General features: G+C 43.2%; 1 protein-coding gene across 2 annotated transcripts; it reads left to right on the top strand.

Annotated features, from left to right (window-relative positions):
* The first annotated feature begins 12,394 nt into the window (after nucleotides 1-12,394).
* On the top strand, nucleotides 12,395-21,850 carry LOC308314268 (calcitonin gene-related peptide 1-like). Of its 2 annotated transcripts, none has more exons than XM_080761809.1 (5): nucleotides 12,395-12,588; nucleotides 12,698-12,788; nucleotides 15,837-15,989; nucleotides 19,967-20,161; nucleotides 21,380-21,850. In XM_080761809.1, the coding sequence occupies exons 2-4, from the start codon at nucleotides 12,703-12,705 to the stop codon at nucleotides 20,124-20,126; spliced, it is 399 nt and encodes a 132-aa protein (XP_080617935.1). In that variant the 5' UTR covers nucleotides 12,395-12,588; nucleotides 12,698-12,702; the 3' UTR covers nucleotides 20,127-20,161; nucleotides 21,380-21,850. The 2 variants fall into 2 exon arrangements, with proteins under 2 accessions (XP_080617935.1, XP_080617934.1); XM_080761808.1 differs by having other exon boundaries at nucleotides 19,964-20,161.
* Nucleotides 21,851-22,799: the final 949 nt, after the last annotated feature.

Here is a 22,799-nt window from a genome sequence, read left to right as displayed (position 1 = left end):
ACACATATTAACCAGTTTCTTTAATATTATTTTATTGGTAAAAAGGTCAATTGCCTTCCGTCTGTTAGAAACGTACTGTATTTGATAGCTATAGTAAAAGATACTGTTTCTGTTCAGAATTTATTGTCTCCTGTCTTTCCACAAAATAATAGAAAATGCTCGATAGCGGGCTCGATAAGAACCCGGCTCGATAAGCCTGATCGATAAGGTGCTCATTATCAATAAAACTTAACGAGCTCCATCCCTAATGATGACACACCCAATACCAATTACTGAAGCACCACCAGCAGAATCATTGCAGTATGAGCACCAGTCTTTGGAACTACAAATACTACTAGGCTGATATGAATAACGACTAGGGTTGTCCCGATCCGATCACGTGATCAGAAATCGGGGCCGATCACGTCATTTTCAAATAATCGGAAACGGATCGGGAGCAAAAACGTAATCGGGACATCCCTATAGTATCAATATTATATTCATATCATATTAAACTGGATATTTTCTGTGATTTTGGATATTGTACTATTGTGATATGGTATAAACGTGTTCTATGAAAAGATAAATATCGGATCAGGAAAACTCGGTATCGGCAGATACTCAAAATCAAATCAAATGTGATCAGGAGGTCCTCTTCTTTACTCTTAGAATTGAATATAATTTCAAACCATTGCACAGTTCAAATCCCATTCCTTTATCATGTTTATTGTTTAGCAGTCAGGTTGATTCATTCAGTCTTGTGTAATCATGACAAATAGGTTATCCACCAGGCACTTTTCGGAAGCACAAACTCTCCTTAGTGTTGCTCCCGGCTCCAGCCACACCATTTGTAAGTGTCTGCTCATCGATTTCTGAAAGGTCTCTTTATTTAGTCTCTCCTTTTTTTTCTTGAATGAAAGTGGAGTAGCTACAGTACAACAGAGCCTGCATGGGCCCATTCAGACAATGATGTCATAGCTTTAAGCCAACTGCCCCCCCCCCCATGCTGCAATGCTGATTGATGGCTCTCCATTTCAGTGGTTAAATGTAATCTGCCTAATGTTTCAGGACCAAGAAGTGACCAAAACAGCAAAGGCAGCAAGCCCCTTACATGTGACATCAGATGGTTCATTAAATAGGGACAAGGAATTGGAACCTAAAAAAATATATTATATATATATATATATTTGTGACCTTTCAACTTGCATAGTGATACATAAAACACATAGCGGTATTCCATAAACATACAGTAAATAACATGTTGTTAAACGGTGCCCCATCCATCCACCATGTGTCCGGGTGCAGACGTCACACTACATGATTTACAGTATGCCACTGCCTATCCCCCAAATTGAGTGGCTACACTTTCAGCTCCTTGCCTTCTATTCTGTTGTCATGAGGGGGAGACTGTGAATAGTGTGTTCGTATGAGTAAGCTCACATACTATTGCATGTGTATGTGAGCAATCTACAACCTATTTACAATTTCTGCACTTATGCTCTTTTCCTGAGCGACTTTGATCTGAAGAATGTGCAAGATCAAAGGAAAGGCGCCATGAACAATAGTGTACGGCTATTTTTAAGAATGACATGTGATGTAGTTCGATAGCATTCGGATATTGTGGAATAGTTGTCTGGCTACATGAGACTAACATGTAATTAAAGGGGCAAAACAAATGTATTTAACTAATTTAACGACTTCACACTGATAAGCACCATCATGCACGGATTGCGCACGGATTGTCTCTCATCAATGGAAGAGTTCTAACTGCACTTGCGTGTAAAAATGCACCATCAAACTTTCAGATGCTGTTATTCTCCCAGTGTGGAGGAAGAATGATTAGGATTTTTATTGTGATCTCTCACTCTTGAAATATATAATCCAGTGGTTTCTGTTGTGTGTGAACAATAATAGCAAATCCCAAAGCAGTTGTCCTCAAAACCATGCACGATGCACCTACATTCTCTGTCCATCAAGTATATTTTATGCTTCGTCCTGCGATGGTGTCATGCACGCACACCCTCTATCTATGCTCACAGTCACGTCCGTGACGCAATGTGAGCTTGTATATCAGTTGTTCTCTGCGAGCAATACTGTTGCGCAATTAAACTATAAATGTCTCCAAAGGTGCATCTCATTAGACAACTCACAAGAGGAGGTTGAATGAACTGTGAAAACAACAGGTTTGGAGATCTGTTGGGAATTGATTACATGAAACAGTCTCAATGTTTGTAAACAAAGAATTGGTCTATAACAGCTTCAGTTCAGGTGGATCACCACATACTTAATGAACTGGTGGGTGTGTCCACATAAACGTCATTTTAACAAATACTTTTTTGGAAAATAATCTTCCTCCTTATATAATAATAATACCTGATGATCATGTTTTAGGGTGGGAAATAATCAGAGCACATATAAAAGCTGCTGCCTAGGAGGAGAGAGATAGAAGAATGGCCGTGGTCAGCTTTGTTAAATTGGAACCGAGGATCATTGGAGGCAGGTGTGACTCCTTTCCTGGACACACCTCTGACAGGTTGACCGCCTCATACACAGGAATAGAAAAATAACAGAACAAAACAAACCTAACAAACCACAAATCAAGTAGGAAGCGTCGTACGCCAGGGCGGTGATGCATGCGTCAGTGCCTCTACAGCTCTATACAGTCCCAAATATTCCATTAACTATTGTTCTACATAATACATTACTCAAATCAAGGAAGTCTATTAATAAAGAAATTAAAAGATTAACATTGTCACTGTCCGTCCGTCTGAAAAATATGTGCTACTACTTGACATATACTTCAATCTAAAATGTGTGCTTGTTTGCATTGTATGTGTGTGTGTGTGCGTGCTAACGTGCATGTGTGCGTGCTAATGCTAACGTGTATGCGTGCGTGCTAACGTGCATGCGTGCGTGCTAACGTGCGTGCGTGCTAATGTGCGTTTGTGCGTGCGTGAACACGTACAGTACCTGCCTAATGCATGTATGCACTTGCACACGGGGTACATTTGTGGTTGTGCGTCCTTTGCTGGTTAATCTCAGTCAAACGCTATCCCAGGTGTTCAAACACTCCCACAACCAACCGCCAATCACACTCTCCCAATATCACTTGAAATTGCATTTAATCAGGCGCTGATCCGTCATTTGTAGTGGTGAGCCAGCGATTAGATTTGGTAGATTGAGGGCCATTACTGGAGGCTGTGCCGTTTGCCTAATGACTTAAGTGCTGTTTGCTCCTTCCTCTCCCTATCCTTTCAGGAAGAGATTTATCTGGATAGACTCACGGACGTTTCCATCCCACCTTTCTACCACTGGCAGACATGGAGGTGTCATCCCAGTGTCACTCTGACCCCATCACTTCATGTCAACTGCAGAATGATTTAATAATGATTCTACCATGAAAGAGTTTTCATTATTCTAGTACTCTGTTACGGCACGCCAGTGTGTTGTTGTTGGTCACATCACAGTGACATAAAGTATATTCCGCCCAGGGCTGGATTTAGACAACAGTTAAGGCCAGATGTCACACACACCCATCAGTCCACCTTGCCATAGTACATAGTTGGGTAATTTCTGATACTTCCGTGACTGCCGAGAGCAAAGGTCTGTTTCTCAGTGGATTTATCATCTATGAAGGTTAAATAACTGCGCTGCCATGCAGCCCATGCCCCTCACAAAATTGCGAGCAGAATTTGTGAGAGCCCAAAATCCAGGCCTAAAAAAACACATTATTAGTAAACCCTGATTTGTATGATTTTTAAGACCACCAAATATTGCAAATGTAATACGAGCGTGCTGTTTTTGTTCACCTTTATAAATAGCCTCTAACATTCTATGCTCCGAATGATGTATTCTGAAGCATTCTGATTAATTGAAAATGGAGGACCCTGATGTAAACAAGTCTAATTAGTGTTTTTTCTTGTTTCATGGATTCGTTGAACTGTACCCAATTGAGTCCCATTCTACAAACTGTAGACATTTCAATCAATCAATCAATCAATTAGGCATCCATTTTCCAGTTTTCTTCTCTTCTATTTATGTAACTAGACCTGTGCCCGTAGGGCAATGGCCTACTCGGGGACGATGCAGCATCCAGTGTTAGCTGATTGGAATGTTCAGGCAGTTGAGCTACAATTATTAAATGTCTCCAGTAGTAACACAAGGGGTGGGTGTGTTCATTCATCTGCCCTCAAAGGTTAGTGTATTGACTTTTACTTTGGAACAAATCAAGAGCTTTGAAGAGCTTGTAATGCAGCACCATGCAGCTCCCTGGGGCAAGCTGTGATGCAGAAGATGACTCAAAAGACACCCATGCAGGAAAGAAATTAACACATATTCTACATGTACTCCCACTTCAGTTACTTACAAACTTACAAACGTTATTATAGTGCTGACAACAAACACGCTGTCGCATCGATCAGCATGTTCAGCTTCCGGTAGCCATGCATGCATGCATTGGCCGGGTTATTAAGTGGGTGAAATAGGCTCTCTCTCCTCTCCCTCTATCAAAATATATACGTACAGTACACATTATAGGCAGAAGAAGAGTATGCATTTTTTTGCAGAATCAGGTAGAAAACCTTTCTCCCTCCTAAAGTTTGTGCGTGTGTGTGTGTGTGTGTGTGTGTATAGACCTACAGGCGCATTGCTCTGACTTCACATGTCATGAGGATCTTCACCTGCAACACCTGAAACCGCAGGTGAGTGATAGGACTAGTAACTCGGACGCCTTCAGTTTGTGTACCAGGCTGACATCAAGGTAGAGGATATCTGGCACTCAGGTGGTGCAGTGGTAAAGTATCTGACCACCACGGAGGTTGTGGGTTCGAATCCACCGTGGTGTATAGAGCTTTGTCGAGCGTCTGTTATGAACACACTTGGCCTGTGTTTGGGGGCCAGGAAGCCGGGTACAAAGGATATCACATATTGTCATTATATTATATTGCACTGAAACCTATTGCACACTTGTTTTCCCGAGGTGGTACAGTGAGTCCATGGCTGAGTGTGTTTGCCCAGGTGGTACAGTCCAGAGCCATAGAGTAAGTTACGACAACTCTGTTCACTTCATGGGGCCAGCCCAATGGTTGCTCTTCTACATAGACTTCTATTGGCGGAGAGCTTTGCGAAGAGTGACAATGTCCTGGACTGGAAGTCAGGCAGAATGCACTGGACTCAGATTAGATAGTGTTTTAGTAATAATACAACATAAACATTACAAAGACTTTAGTTGTCAATGTACAATACTTGAAAACAGTTGTCATGTTGCACACATGCCTGATATTTCCAGAAGATAGTGGTTGCAACAGAGGTAAAGGCAGGTTCATCCTAGCTCCCCCAGTAGAATATTGATAGATGGGTACTATTTGGCTATATTGCCGTGCTGTCTAATGTTCTAATTATGACAATAATGTACAAGAGAGACTCGGAGTAGAGTCGCTGCTTCTTTGCCTGGAAAGGAGCCAGCTTAGGTGGTTCGGGCATCTGGTTAGGATGGAACGTCTCGGGATCCCCCAGGAGGAATGTTGCTCTGGAGAGGGAAGTCTGGAGCACTCTGGTGGAGCTACAGACTACGGATAAGCGGTTGAAGATGGATGGATGGATGTACAATGTAATCTTTTAGTTTTTTTCTGTATCTGTCCCCTGTGTTTGGTTTCTTACTGCTGTACTGTCTTTTGACTCGGTCGACTCTGTCCGTCTCTAATACATACAGTTCATATACACAGCGGTTTGTACAGACACTGTACACCTTTCTCAGACGAAAAGTGCAGACACAACTCCATGCCTTGTCGTTTCTGCATAAATGACTCTTCAGCGGCTGGCTGTGACATGGGTGAGCCTTGCAGCTGCTCAATAGCACTAAAAGGCTCATCCTCGCTAATGGGGTTCCTCTATGACGCAGGCGAGGACCCCGCTCCTCCCCACCCGCTCCCCCCCCCCCTAGCTGTCTCCTATTTCCCTCCTCTTAGCTGCGCTTGTCTTCCTCTGACACATACTGTAGGAACACACTCAGACACATGCAGTACAGTCATCATTATGTAGACTGACACATGATGTGCAAATGCACAACCATGCATGCACAAAGATAATAATTATATCATTCATGTTATATTGTACACGGACGCGCACGCATGCTCGCTTGCATGCACACACCTACGCACACACCTACACACAAGTCAGGGAATTGAGACCTGCACAAACAAGTTGTGTAATTGCCTTTCAGAAACGGATGTGCTGTGCTGGGGGCCATTGATCAGTGTTTGCCAAGGACAGCCTCGTTTACTCACTTTGTGTGGGAAGACGAGATAGAGCCAGTGTACTGTACAGACAGTGGGATCACGTCATTAATTCTGTAGGCTACTCTTTGATTTTCCTTTGCTAAACGGATGCAAGTTTTCATACTTTTTCCCATACTTTTTAAAGAGCTGAGTGAGATGTGGTTTTCACAACTTCATGCGTTATCATACAAGTTAAATAGTGAGTGACCAGACCGTGACATAAACATAATTATGTATAGAAAATTGCTTTAGTGTGTTTAAGGTTAAGGCTGGGTAAGGTGAGGGACTTCATGTGTTCCTGCCAGACTGGACACATACAGTATGGCAATTTGCATCCCCAAAATAGATCTTCACTCTGCTCTTTTTCACCTGGCTGGAGTAGAGTGAGTATTGTGTGTGAATGGTGTTTTATGAACTGCAAGCAGAAAAAAACACAGCGTTACTGGGCGCTGACAACCGGCTGAGGCCCTCAAGAAGAGAAACACGGCGCTCGCTAGGCCTATGGGCACGTTCGGAAATACTGCACCGGAGCGCACTCGCCTATTAGTTTGCATAGGGTATAAAGCGTTGCAGTCCCTCCCCCTTTCAGAACAACGAGTGGCCCAGGAAATTAATCCCAATGCATTTTTCCCATAGGCATTTATTTAAAGACCTTGTAACCCATTTAGGCCTGACCTCGAAATAAAAAAAAGATCTTCTAAATCCTCCAGTTTTCTGAAATAAATATTTTCACATTTAAAAAAAATATTTTTCACATTTAAAAAATAGCAGACCTACAAGCTCGCTATGAGCTTGTAGGTCTGATATTTTTCAATAGCAAAATTATAACATAATGTTTAAAACACCAAAAGGGGTCCCCGCCCAAAATGGGTTAAGCGTCGTACGAAGCCAACTCTTGTCGTGACAAATCATGACAACAAACAACATTTTTCGGGCCAAACAAATAATAGTAGAAAGTAGAAAAAAACGGCAGGTTACAACACTTCTTTTGTTGTTTTTCTTCTTTGTAATTATTTGTTTGGTCCAAAATATTGTGTGTGTTGTCATGATTTGTCATGGCGTTTCACACTGCCTTCTCCCACCTGTTGAAGAGGAACAAAATACTGATACAGGGCAGAGTTCAACATCACAGTCCCCTCCACACTTGACTCCAAGCTCAGAAACATATAGGGTCAGCTACATGTAGCTTAACTTTCACAACGCTGGTTTTAATTATTCCTTCTTTTTTTAATGTTTTTATTGTGGCTTTTGCCTTCATTTAATTTTATGGAGGGATCCGGTCGGGACGATATCGTTACGTCACATTGTAGTCATTGTTTTGTAGTCATCAGGTTGGAACGATCCATCTGGAACTTCCTTTTCCCTCAAACCGACTTTTCTCAATAAAAGCTGCTGGCTACGAGAGCTTTTATTGTTATTCTTCCGGTTTGAGGGAAAGGAAATTCCAGATGCCTGATGACTACAAAAGAATGACTACAACATGACATAACAATATCATCCACTCCAGACCGGACCACACAGCAATTTAGTAACGCAGACCAGGAGGTGGAAAGCCTGGTGACGCCAGGTTAATATAGGTCTCTACCACCTGACCCTCAAAGTTGAAAGATCGTGGACGGTAACGTGGCATTGGTCCGACCTCCCGTTATAGTCCGACCATTACTAACACTATCCCAAACCCTAACCTAACCCTAACCTCACAGGAAGCCACCCAGGCGTCTTACTGGTGTAGTATTTGTGTTAATTGTTTGCGACCGAAGGTTGCAAACAATTAACACCTTAAACAATTAACACCTTAAACAATTAACACCTTAAACAGTTAACAACCAAAGTCACAGTTAACTATGTAACGTGCGTTTTTGTCACCTACCTAACCCACAATCCCCGTCACTCTGTCATGACACTTGCAATTCCCGTCATTCACCCCAGCCCCCAGGTCATCGTGACATCACGATCAGCCCCCTGGTCACCGCAGGCAAGCCCCCAGGTGCTCAGGTCATCGTGACATCAGCCCCCATATATGGTGCCCAGGTCATTGTAACATCACGTGACATCATCAGGGATGGATATATAGTAAATGCAACCTGCTGTCGCAATTAATCCCATATATGGAGATCCCTGATGTCATCAATATTGGCCAGCAACTCATCTGACCTCAAACCCTTAGATCTCCATATATGGATGTCAGAACCTGTTCTCCATCCACCATTCCTCTTCGATGTATCCCTTTTGACTTATGCTACTGTATACTGTACCTGTCCATTCAAACTCTAGACAGGCTAGCCCCAAAGTTATTAGTGCAGCCGGCAAAACTAGTTCTCAACAGGCCTGAAAATTAAGGCCCGGGCCTACCTGGGCCCTCATCAAACCCTGTACACTCAAAAGAATGTCCCCCATTGGTCGGGGGGGGTAGGACCAAGGGATTTGGGATTTGTTTATAAACATTTTGGTATTTGTTTATAAACATTTGTGATTTGTTTATAAACATTTGTGATTTATTTATAAACATTTTGGGATTTGTTTATAAACATTTGGGATTTGTTTACAAACATTTGGGATTTGTTTATAAACATTTGGGATTTGTAAGTCTCATGGGGGGGGGGGGTAGGACCACTACCAGTTGACCTGTAGTAAGTCTCATGGTCGGGGGGGTAGGACCAAGGGATTTAGGATTTGTTTATAAACATTTTGGTATTTGTTTATAAACATTTGTGTTTTTTTTATAAACATTTGTGATTTGTTTATAAACATTTTGGGATTTGTTTATAAACATTTGGGATTTGTTTATAAACATTTGGGATTTGTTTACAAACATTTGGGATTTGTTTATAAACATTTGGGATTTGTAAGTCTCATGGGGGGGGGGGGTAGGACCACTACCAGTTTACCTGTAGTAAGTCTCATGGTCGGGGGGGTAGGACCAAGGGATTTGGGATTTGTTTATAAACATTTTGTTATTTGTTTATAAACATTTGTGATTTGTTTATAAACATTTGTGATTTGTTTATAAACATTTTGGGCTCTGTATAATATGTTGCCTAGGGCCTCAAAAGGCCTAGAACCGGCACTGCCCAGCCTGGGCCGTGGCTCAGCGGTCCAGGCACCCTGGCTGGTAATCCAGTCTGGCAGTGTGCCACAGGTTCAACTCCCGATCCCGACGGCCTTTACTGCATGTTACCCCCCCCCCCCCATCTCTCTCCCAGCCTACTGTTTATCCCTCCATAAAAAATATAAAATAAAGGTGAAAGCCAAAGAAAAACATTAAAAAGAATGTCCCCCCTACCACTCTTATAGGCCTGACTCACACGTGCACAACAGATTGATGTATGCTTGTTGTATGAGACTTGTTTACTGATGCAAGCTCGCAATGCATTTCCAATGGAAATCACATGGTTTGACACAACATTTGTGTTGTATGAGGGGGAGGGGGGCAATCGAACTCAAACACAGCCGAAAGCCGTACAACATAAATGTTGTGTCAAACCATGTGACTTCCATTGGAAATGCATTGGGAGCTCAAGTAAACAAGTCTCATACATCTAGCATGCATCAATGTTGTATGCTAGATCGAAAGGTGTGAGTCAGGCCTTAGCGCCAGCGCTCGCCCAGCAGTCTGCCGTCAACAAGGCGGATGTTGTGTATTTGTGTTGACCAACGTCACTCTTGGCTATAGTAAAAAAAAAAACACCCGTGCGAACTGAGCGGTGCAGTGTGTGTGTGTGTGTGTGTGTGTGTGTGTGTGTGTGTGTGTGTGTGTGTGTGCGTGCGTGTGTGTGTGTGTGTGTGTGTGTGTGTGTGTGTGTGTGTGCTGCTGTAACCTGCTGACTCACCTGCCAGTGAGGAGCCCCCACCGGGAGGACATACTGTTGTATCCTACTGACTCACCTGCCAGTGAGGAGCCCCCACCGGGAGGTAAATACACAACACCCTAGCTCTTATACATGACAGAAAATCATGTTACTCGATCCCATCATGAACAGTGTTATTGAACCAGTCCTTCTTAAGAGAAGTTTCCAGAGAAAAGTATGCGATTATAACGTTATACTGTCCAATTCTATTGCGTGTGCAGTGCTCTAAGTTTTAAAAGACAGTCAGACCATAGTGCTGCGAGGTTGACTGTGAAATCCCCCTCAGAAGAACCAGTTAAAGCCCAGTGTTATCAGTGTTGATTTTAACAGCAAATTTTTATTTTAAAGAATCTTCTCTTGAATAGTTTTCATTTAGTTTTTGTCACATTTTAGTTACCTGGAATGTTTTAGTGTTAAGTCTAGTTTTAGTCGAATAAATATCATAAGATTTTAGGCAACTTAAATCCACAGTTGATTTAGTCGACTAAAATGTATTTTGTCAGGCCTTGATGCCGTCGTAATGACTTTAATGAGTCATAATGTCGTAATGATTTTTCACTTACACTGAAAATAGCCAATCTACAAGCTCAACGCGTTGTGAACTTGTAGATCAGCTATTTCCATCATGCAACCAAGTGTAAAATTACTTACTGGATCTCTTGTCCACTAGTACCTCCAGTTTTTATTTGTTGACAAAATTATCAATATATTTAGTCATAGTTTTAGTCATCATAGCTTTCATTTAGTTTCCATTTAGTGAAAAAAGGCAGTCGACGAACATTTTTCAGTCACAGTTTTAGTCACGAAATCAACACGGCTGTAGTTATATGAATGACCAAACACGTCATACTGTGTAGTAGATCTCATTTCCCAGTAGATGGCCCTGCCTGCCAGTCCTTTGCTGGGAGGTGCTTGGCGTGGGGTCGGTTGCTTATTGATTTGGGCATTTGAAAAATTGCATGTCATGTAAGTTTGTAACATATTTTGGAAGCACTCCTCAAATATTTATCGCCGGTGAGGTGATGGGTCTTTTTCTTATATAGACGGCCCTCGCTCGGTCTTCTCTCCTCTCCTATTTAATTAATGACCCCAATGCAAATTTGGGACAGCAAAATGGCCCAAAATGACAGGTGGATTTTGTGAATGGGGGCACTTAGAGACTGGGTGGAATGACGTCATTGGAGAGTCACATCCCCCCTGGTTGCGTGCCAGGAGGAGCGAGGGGGGGCGGCGTCCCATTGGCCCGCCGTAGCGGCGGAGACACGCCATTGGCCGACAGTGGATAATTAAACACCTACACGGTCAGCGCACAAACCCGAGTGGTGGGATATATAGGGGTGGTGATGCGTTGGGCGCTGCATGCAACAGAATCAAAGAGTGTAGTTCTTTCAAGTTGGGGAGAAGTCAACAACCGGCTGGTCGAGAGCCCACAGAGAGAGAGATATATTTCTTTATTTTTTTGATTATCTTTGAAGGTAAGCAGAGACTTTTATGACACTAAAGAAATGATGAACAATGTACTTAGTGTGCAAGTTGACCGTAGATATTGATTGTCTTTTGTGTGTATGTGGTCAGCAGGATGCAGGCTTGACTGTGATGTGGGAAGTGATAGTGTCCTTAATGGCATTGGAGAGAGCTAGGCTGCAGGGGCCACCACCACCACCACCTCCTTTTGCTTTGTGAACTCTGTTTCTTATTGTGGGGCCAAAGAGAGAAACAAGTGTGTGGCTCCTACACAGGGAGGAGGAGAGTAAAACTGAAAAGAAAGAAAGGCAGAGATGCAGCAGGGTGACAGACAGTGAGATGGTGGGCAAAAAGAGGATAGAGCACAGTGTGTGTGTGTGTGTGTGTGTGTGTGTGTGTGTGTGTGTGTGTGTGTGCACACACGCGCGCACACACGCGTGTGCAGAGAGAGAGAGAGAGAATGAAGCAGAGAAAGACAGGGGGAGAGAGAGAGCGCGCGAAGGAGTGAGTGGTGGCAGCTCATTACACTAATGCACCGCTTCCCAAGGGAGTTGGCAACACACACACACACACACACACACACACACACACACACACACACACACACACACACACACACACAATCTCTCTCTCTATCTCTCTCTCTCTCTCTCTCTCCTCAGCATTACTTCATACATGCACCACCCAACCACAGTCTAGGACCTCAGGAACTCCCTCCTCCTCCCAGCCCTGTCAGCCTTCAGGAGCTCTGTCACACGACAGACAGCAGCATGGCACCAAAGAACTTCCCGTCCTGTCCCCTCAGTAGGACCCCGCCGGAGGGGAGAAATGCATCAGCACAAAAAGATGATTATTGTGAAAGAGTGGCTGGCTGGTATTGTGCTTCTGAGTCAGTGAAATAGCGAGTTAAGAGCATGGATGTATCTGCATGAGATCAGAGAAAAGTATAGCTGAGGTGAGTGCTGAGCGGAACTATAGAGCTGCAGGGAGCTTCTGAGAAAGTGACAGAAAAGGCATTTCAAGTAATATTTCCACTTGTTCCCTGTCATCATTGAATGCTGAATATACAGGTGGTGGAGGTGTTTGGTTGACTAGGTTGACTGGAGTGTCTCTCTGTTTTGCCGTGTATAGGCTCCATGGTTATGTTGAAGATCTCTGCTTTTCTCGTTGCCTATGCGCTGGTCATTTGCCAGATGTACTGCTCACAAGCTGCCCCTGCCAGGTGAGAAGGAATACATCTTTTATTATTTTTAGGCATTTTCAGCTGACTGTCGTTTGTCCATGACATTTGGATCATTTTACATTTTGAGGTGTCCAATATTTGACACAAACAATGCCTGACAATAGGACCGTCAGCTATTCCTGCATGTGTTTCTAATTTCTATGTAGAACTTTCGTCATTCTTAAAATCAGACTTTAACAACATCTGGGTTTTTAAGCAACAAAGAATATTTTCAGTGACACCTTTGAAGAAAGTTCAGACACTATTGGACAGGCTTCCTATTCATACATAGTGGATATACAATTAATTAGTTAAATTATGATACAAATGGCTTAAATGGTCAGGGTTATGGAAACTTATAATAAACTTAAAGTTCCTTTTTTTATGAGTGGAAGATTAGAAGTATACACAAGGATAATAAGTATAAATCCCATGTAAGCATGTATACACCATACTGCAGTATATGCATGCTGAACTGAATAACGCAAAGTACACACACTCTTTATAGCCATTATTAACATAATATGATAATTAATAGCAGTTGAGAGGGGAAAAAGAGGTTGAAAAGGAGGGGGATAGACCCTTTAAGACCACTCTAAGTATGTTAAAGTGGTTAACATCCAACTCCCTGGCAGTGTTGATTTCATCGACTAATACTATGACGTCGACTACCTTTATTCACAGATGAAAACTAAATGAGAACTCAGCTACGATGAGTAAAACTAAGACTATATATATATATAATATATAATACTAAATTGTTAGTAAGGGACTAGTGGACAAGAGATCTATAAGTCATTTTACACTTGGTTGCGTGCTGACCTACAAGTGTACTTGTGCGCTTGTAGATCTGCTATTTTCAGCACTAAAATCTAAAATGAAAACTATTCAAAAGACTATAACTAAAACTAAAATAAAAATTTGCTGTCAAAATCAACAATGCTCCCTAGTCCCTACACACTGCCTTGTTGCGTAAAGCATTTCTCATCCTGCTTGACAGATCCCCACCGGCTTACATTTCGACATAGTCGGTCGGTAATTTCACCTCGTTCCTGCTGTCCATTTGGTCACATCGCTAAATCCATAAAATGTACGACACCTTGTTTGTTAATCTCTTTCAATCCAATACGTTAAAAGTGCCCTCCCGCTAAGTAAAGTGTTGAATGGCGAGCATGATGGTGACATTTACCAGGGAGAGGAAGGAAAAAGTTTTAATTTAATTCGATTTTAGAGTGGGATAAATGTAATCTATATATTTCTATAAAAAACCCCCATATAAGGCACTCCTTCCATGAAATTATTGATTTTTCCATAAATCTAACGTAAGTCAGTCACACACACACACACACACACACACACACACACACACACACACACACACACACACACACACACACACACACACACACACACACACACACACACACGCACACACACAACCGGCTCCCCACCTCTTATCGTCCATATCACCACCCCTTTTAGACACAGGGCACTTTGGGCAGATTGTTTTTTGTGCCTGGGTATAGGGGGCGGGGCCCTAGCTCCCTCCGCCTTCAGACGTCATCAACCCCCCCCTCGACAATGTGACGCGTCAGCCCATCACCGCACGCACCCCTCCTTCTATACTCCCTGCATGCCGTGTCCCACGCACCCCTCCTTCTATACTCCCTGCATGCCGTGTCCCACGCACCCCTCCTTCTATACTCCCTGCATGCCGTGTCCCACGCACCCCTCCTTCTATACGCCCTGCATGCCATGTCCCACGCACCCCTCCTTCTATACGCCCTGCATGCCATGTCCCACGCACCCCTCCTTCTATACTCCCTGCATGCCATGTCCCACGCACCCCTCCTTCTATACTCCCTGCATGCCGTGTCCCACGCACCCCTCCTTCAATACTCCCTGCATGCCATGTCCCACGCACCCCTCCTTCAATACTCCCTGCATGCCGTGTCCCACACACCCCTCCTTCTATACTCCCTGCATGCCGTGTCCCACGCACCCCTCCTTCTATACTCCCTGCATGCCGTGTCCCACGCACCCCTCCTTCAATACTCCCTGCATGCCGTGTCCCACACACCCCTCCTTCTATACTCCCTGCATGCCGTGTCCCACACACCCCTCCTTCTATACTCCCTGCATGCCATGTCCCACGCACCCCTCCTTCTATACTCCCTGCATGCCATGTCCCACACACCCCTCCTTCTATACTCCCTGCATGCCGTGTCCCACACACCCCTCCTTCTATACTCCCTGCATGCCGTGTCCCACGCACCCCTCCTTCTATACTCCCTGCATGCTGTGTCCCACGCACCCCTCCTTCTATACTCCCTGCATGCCGTGTCCCACGCAAGCCCCCATCTCAAGAGTTAAAGATCTTTAATTGTCCATTTGGTCACCAACTCTCCATCATTTAGCTGGGGGACCACCTGGAACCGCCTCAAGGACCACTGGTGGTCCCCGGACCACTGGTTGAAAACCACTGGCTTAAAGCCTCAATGAGATCAGCATAAACGTTATGCTGATCTCAGTGCCTCAACCTCTCTCTCTCTCTCTCTCTCTCTCTCGCTCTCTCTCTCTCATACTCCCTAATCCCCCCCCCCCCACACACACACACACACACACACACACACACACACACACACACACACACACACACACACACACACACACACACACACACACACACACACACACACACACACACACACACACATTCCTCTCCTCCACACACATCACCCTACAACATACTTTCCATCCTCTTCACCTCATCCTGTATAGAGCGTCGTAATCGACGAGGGCACGTTTCAAAAAGTATTTATTTAAAGGCATTTAAGCCTCGGACAAAACGAGTTGACAAATCATGACAAAATCCTTTCTCTCCATCCAGGACCACTACCATTGAAATAACGGTTTTTCAGTTGCTTCGTATTGATATTCTGTGCATTCAATTCTTAATTTAAACTTGGTGTCAGTAAAAAACACCACCAATCAGAAGGCTGACAAATGGTGAATTATGAATTATGTAACCCCCCCCCCCCCCCACAGACCGGGTATGGAGTCGATGACAGACCACGTCACACTCACGGACTACGAGGCACGGCGGTTACTGAACGCCATCGTCAAGGAGTTTGTTCAGATGACGGCAGAAGAGTTGGAGCAGCAGCAGCAGCAGCAGCAGCAAGCCAGCGAGGGCAACAGGTACAGACATGTTTACACTCAACCTAACCCTTTAAACTAACCCTAACCCAGCGAGGGCAACAGATACAGACATGTTTACACTCAACCTAACTCTAACCCAGCGAGGGCAACAGGTACAGACATGTTTACACTCAACCTAACCCTTTAAACTAACCCTAACCCAGCGAAGGCAACAGGTACAGACATGTTTACACTCAACCTAACTCTAACCCAGCGAGGGCAACAGGTACAGACATGTTTACACTCAACCTAACCCTTTAAACTAACCCTAACCCAGCGAAGGCAACAGGTACAGACATGTTTACACTCAACCTAACCCTTTAAACTAACCCTAACCCAGCGAAGGCAACAGGTACAGACATGTTTACACTCAACCTAACCCTTTAAACTAACCCTAACCCAGCGAGGGCAACAGATACAGACATGTTTACACTCAACCTAACTCTAACCCAGCGAGGGCAACAGGTACAGACATATTTACACTCAACCCAACCGTTTAAACTAACCCTAACCCTAACAGAAGAGCTCCAGCAGCAGCAGCAGTAGGACGCAACTGAAGCCAGTTTTACGCGATCGCTGCATTTACAGTGAAAACGTGTACATAGACATTAAGATTTGAAATATAAAGTACTCACCACGTGTGCCACGGGCGTTAAAGATTTGCTGGTACAGCGATTAGCATTGCTGCATTCCGCATTGTTTAATAAAAGGCATTTTTATCCGAGCTCGCCGGCTATTTTTCTCAAACGGGGTGCGTTTCGAAAACTCACAGTTGCATACCGGGAGCACACTCGCCTATTCGTTTGTATTGGCAGTGCGGTCAGCGTGGCTATATCGAACACACCCAGTGTTTCAGAGTGCAACACTCCTCCCGACCGATAGGGGGCGCGTAGTTGAAAGCATATGGCAAAAAAACAGCTTGGATAAATATGCATTTTACTAAACAACGCGGAATGCAGCAGTGCTAATCGCTGTACCAGCACATTTCGAACACCCGTGGTCCACGTGGTGAGTACTTTATATTTGAAATCTGAATGTTTATGTACACGTTTTCACTGTAAATGTAGCCATCACGTAACAGGCGGAAGTTAAGCCATGACACTCGTGAAGTACGAGCGTCATCCGTCATGTGAACCATGGCTACAGCATGTTGCGGTTGCCTCCTCCTTGTTACAGCAAACACCAGCAAAAGGACTTGACGTGTAGTTACATTGGAATGGTAATTCATTAAAAAAAAGGTCACTTTTTTAAATCCTTAAAAAATAATACTGTATAAGAAAGAAGGCTATTTTATCAAAGCGAGACTTTTTGTAGACATTCAAAATAGCCAGAGAAGGTTTGGGGATCCTCAAGTGATTAGTAGTGATAATGGAATAGTAAAATATAAACGTAATTAAACCTAAAGGTAAATACACTGCATGGTTTTAGTTAATGAACAGAAATCGTGGGTGCTTATTATAGTGTTCTGTATTCCTTGAGCTGTTCTTCAAAACTTTCTCAGTTTTCACTAAACATTTACAATTCTACACCGCTTGAAAAGGCATCAGCCACTAACAGACATACTGTAGAGGCATGGCTATAATCTACGGAAGCAATAGAACACACGCAGGACACACATATCCCCAGGAGGAGACCAAACGAACTCCTTATTCTCTGTCATGACTCATGACCCTGCGCTCTCCTGCATGGGTGAGTTTGACTATGACTTGATACTGAATGGAAGTGCTGCTATTGTGAGCCTGCCTGCCTGCTGCGGCGTTCATTAGCCTTATGTATATGAACCAAACGGGTAAGCACTAAGCATGCATGCTGTCAATTAGACACAGTTGCATGACAGCGTGGGGCGGCTGTGGGGGAGGTGGGGGGGCAAGGGGGGGTTTCCCCTCCTCTCTGTGGGGGTTGAACGGCTATGATGCGGAGGTGCCTGCCAGGGTATTTGGGGGTGGGTGGGGGTGGGGGCGCATTTGAAGAATGCATGGTATATAACTGAAGCATGATCTTTGTTCAATAACGTGGATGCATGAAACAGGACATGATGCATTTTTCTGATCTTGTTTTTCTTTGTATATTGAGGCAAATGCATGTGAGAGACAGTTAAGCCTGGTGCTGCTGTATACTAACTTGTGTATCTGTGAGAATGTATGGGTGCCCAGATGTGATAGAAGAAGATAATTAGAATGTGATGTTACATGTGTAATCACATTTTAATTGCATATTAACCCATTTAGGACTGAGACCAGTTTTTACAAAATGTCTTTTAAATCATAGACAGTTTTCCCTATGTTTCTATATCAGTGGTTTTCAAACTATTTCATGTCAAGGACTCCAAAACATTATATGAAATTGGCCGCTAAATCCCATCAGAAAATATGTTGTTCCAGGGACCTCCCCCCATGTAGCAGCAAAGATTTGAGCTAAAAACTTTTGCTCTAAAATAATATATATTCAAAGATTTGCACCACATTTTCAAGATTAAAAAAAGCAGATCTACAAGCTCGCACTGAGTGCTTGTAGGTCTGCTATTTGTCAATAGCTAAAGTATAACATAATGCTTTAAAAACACCAAAAGGGGTTCCCCGTCCTGAATGGGTTTAACGTAATAATACTGTAACGGTAATTATGCATGAAAGAAGAGAGAGCGTGTGAGTCCAATTAATCATGAGCAGACCTGCATGTTTTCCCTTATCTATAAGCCTGTTCTCTGCATGTTTTTTGTTTGTTTGTTTGTTTGTTTGCATCCCTCCACCCCCTCCCCAGCATGATGGACAGAGCCAAACGGTGCTCCAACCTCAGCACCTGCGTCCTGGGCAAACTGTCCCAGGAGCTGCACAAGTTGCAGTCGTACCCGCGCACGAACGTGGGATCGGGCACGCCGGGCAGGAAGCGCAGCAGTGCTACTGTGCCCGAGAGCGACAGCTATGCAAGCTACGGCGGGGAGGACTTTGACATCAGCGTCTAACCCTATACTGCACTCAACCCCATCTATCTGTCCCTCTCCTCTCCTCTCCTCTCCTCTCCTCTCCTCTCCTCTCCTCTCCTCTCCTCTCCTCTCCTCGTCTCCATCGTTTCTTCCTCCTTTGATTGACATGTCCCAGTGCATGTGGATTTTGCCTGCTTGACTGACACCAGAAAGACAAACCATTAAACACGTCAAATCATTCCCCTTCCCACGATATTGTTTTGGCAGAGAAGATTTCCTCCATCATTTCAATCGGATTACGTTCTCCTAATTGTAATTTGTATACCAGAGAACCAGTCTAAAATATGTTGATTCTGTCAGTCCCTCCGTGTGTGTGCGTGTATAAACAGATCATTTTGAAGGCATCCTGAGGTCCTGAAAATAATAAGACTTGAGACTATAGATCATCTAAAAACCAGCAAAATTACCCATTCATTCAGACATCATGTTTCTTGTTCAATAAACATATTTTTCTACCAGCCGTAGCCTATATTCATTCTTAGGGATACTTTAAATTACTTTTAAACCTCTAAACCAGTGGGAAGTTTTTATACACCTGTCAAAAATGGATATAGATTGTTGAGCTTCTGATAATGCCTTGGAATATCTACAAAGGTCTCATCGAGTTACAAGGTAAGACATATACTACAGGTATATAGGCTAGAATATTATGTGATTACAGTAAAATTGTAATGTTTGATGTGCTATTATTCTGTACATATATCTTTTGTGTACGTGTGTGCGTGCGTGTGTACGTGCGTGCATGTATACGTGCGTTTATGCGTGCGTGTATACGTGCGTCTGCGTGTATGCGTGCATGTGTGCGTCCGTGTGTTCCTGCTTGCTTGCGGCACACAGTTTGACTGTTCATGATGTCAAATACAGTAGCTGCGTGTTTTCCATATAGACAGTGTGCATGTGAGTTGAGTGGGCGAGTGAGTATAATCCTGTAAGTGGCTGTGTGGACTACACAGCTCGACATTAACCATCATCACATTATCCCTTTTCCGTGAAGCAGCGTTACAGCACAGAAGCGAGCGTGCAACACGGCCACATGTGTGACCCACCGCCTGGCGGACTTCCTGAGCCGCTCGGGGGGGATGGGCAACAGCAACTTCGTGCCCACCAACGTGGGCTCCAAGGCCTTCGGCAGGCGGAGGAGAAACGCCCAGATGTGAGACGAATTCCAACAACCACCTTCAGGGACATAACGGTGAGTGCACTCTCTTCAACCTGGCTTTTTTTCTAGTAGTACTATTACTAGTACTACTAGTAGTATTAGTAAAATATCTAGTACTATTACTTACACAGTAAAGTCCTCATTTAACTCTGAGGGGCTGTGAGGGCCTTGTTTTGCATGTCTCAAAGCAGTGCTTTTCAACCTATATCAACCTATATCAAGGCCTATATCAACGCCTCTCAGACCCAAAACTAAAGAATATTTTGTTATCATTGGATAAGATTTTGTCCACAATTCCATGCTGTATTGATGTTGGTACCATTAGGAGAGATAACAGGCAAACATTGATCAAAATTACAATTATTTTACATTCTCTAATTGTGTAGACTTCTTGTAAATTAAGTAATGCAGATATTTAACAATAATTTTACTCTTGAGAGTGTAAAATTAAACCAAATGGGTCCATTTGGTTTTATTTTACACTCTCAAGGGTAAAAGATTTGGTTACCAACTTTCCCTCATTTAGCTGGGGACCACCTGGAATCCTCTCAAGGACCACTGGTGGTCCCCGGACAACTGGTTGAAAACCACTGTCTTAAAGGACCACTTCACCACTTTTCTATCTAGATCTTCACTAATTGGTCCTCACTAATGTTCATGATAAATTACCACAATTTGTTTCTACTCTGTGTCTCATAGGAGGGCTGTGGGCAGTTCAGAAAGTTATTTTGATCAACATTTGCCTGTTATCTCTCCTAATGGTACCAACATCAATACAGCATGACAAAATCTCATACAACGATAACAAAATATTGAGGCTAAATCTCCTCAAATGGTGGTTCGTTCATTGCACAAATGAATAATGCCAAATATGAAAAGGGTTGAAAACCACTGCTTTAAATGAACACTCTACCAACCTACTGCCTCATTTATGCCCCGAAACCCAAACACAATGGAGGTTGACTTCATTAGGGTTTTTCATCCACCCAGTCAGTCCTATAACAACCATCTTGCTTCAACTAGCAGCATTGTACGGCTTTTAATGCAATGTAATGGAGATCAGCAGATGTCTGGCTCACTGCTCTGTGCAGATCAATGTGTGTGTGTGTGTGTGTGTGCGTGTGTGTGTGTGTGTGTGTGTGTGTGTGTGTGTGTGTGTGTGTGTGTGTGTGTGTGTGGTTGTGCTGTAATGCGTTCATTGCCCACTTATTAATTATTATTTTCCTCCTCTCTTTTGTTCTTTTGAGACAGAGTGAAACACGACATGATGACATCATCAGAACATATCTGGAGGAAAAAAGTAACAAAAACCCAACAGAAACTGAGCTGGCCCTTTATCGAGAAAACAACCTTTATCCACTCTGTCACCAGAAAACAACCTTTATCCACTCTGTCACCAGAAAACAACCTTTATCCACTCTGTCACCAGAAAACAAACAAACAAAAACACCACCTGTTCTCCAGACTTTAAAGGACTATTCTTTCCATTCCCAACTGTATTGCTTTTATCAAACAAATATGGAAAAAAGAGACAGTGAAGGAAAAACAGCACTTTGGTTATGTATGTACATGAAGAAAATGAACCCTCCAACAAAAAATTCCTCCGATTCCTCATTTTTATACATAACGATAAACTGAAAACAGCAGTGCTTATTTATGTTTGTTTGTTTGTTTGTTTGTTTATTTATTTATTTATTTATTTATTTATTTATTTATTTATTTATTTATTTATTTATTTATTTATTTATTTATTTATTTATTTATTTATTCATTCATTCATTCATTCATTCATTCATTCATTTATTTATCTCTTTAGAACACATTTGTATAGAGCGCCGAAGTCCTGACGTCACTCGCTCATCCCCTGGTTCTGCCTGGTTCACGGAAGTAATTTCTGGAGAATAACATGGGGTCATCTTAAAATTGTTTCATATAAGCATTGTGGTCCAAAAATAAACAAGCTGTCTCTGCGTTATTGTCAGGGAGGTGTCTCTGTATCGTTTGCGACAGTCACTCATATATGATGTCTCTCTCTAGCGAAAATGTAACTAATTCAGTAGTTGCAGTAACAATAGCGTCAGTCAGTTGATTCTTCATATCCATATGAGTGAAACGGCCGGGATGACATTTTTATTTTTCAAACATAATTATTATATGGGGCGATCTAAACTCCCCCTATGGGGATTACAATGCAAATAAAAAGTACATGAACCCGTGGATTGCGCCCTCTACCGATATTGACGTCAGACTTCGGTGCTCAATAGGCCTACAATGCAACCTCCAATAGATATAGATTCATAAAGACATGACACATAATTCTCCTTTGGACCCACCCCCTTTCCAAATGTCCCCACGTACCTCTAAGTGCCCCCCCCCCCCCCCAGATACCCTGTTGTTGCAGTGCGCCAGAGGGACGCCATTAAAGATGAGCCTACTACCCAAGGCTTCTCCACCACAGCGGCTGTTGTCTTGTGCCTTTGATGTAGAACCACTTTTACATGACATGATTGTACAGTTTTGTTCTGCGACAACGATGGTGAAACAAAGACCACGAGTGAGGATGGAGGGCCAGAGTGAAGACCACTACTACTATTGTAAAACAACATTGTGGAGAAGAAAATAATATATATATACAAAGAATTTCAGCAAGATTAAAAATGTATTTTAGATA

Source organism: Protomyctophum bolini (assembly GCF_963924005.1).
Source record: "Protomyctophum bolini genome assembly, chromosome: 4".
NCBI lineage: Eukaryota > Metazoa > Chordata > Actinopteri > Myctophiformes > Myctophidae > Protomyctophum > Protomyctophum bolini.
Note: the sequence above shows the minus strand (reverse complement) of the source record. Positions and strands in the feature narration are given on the sequence as shown.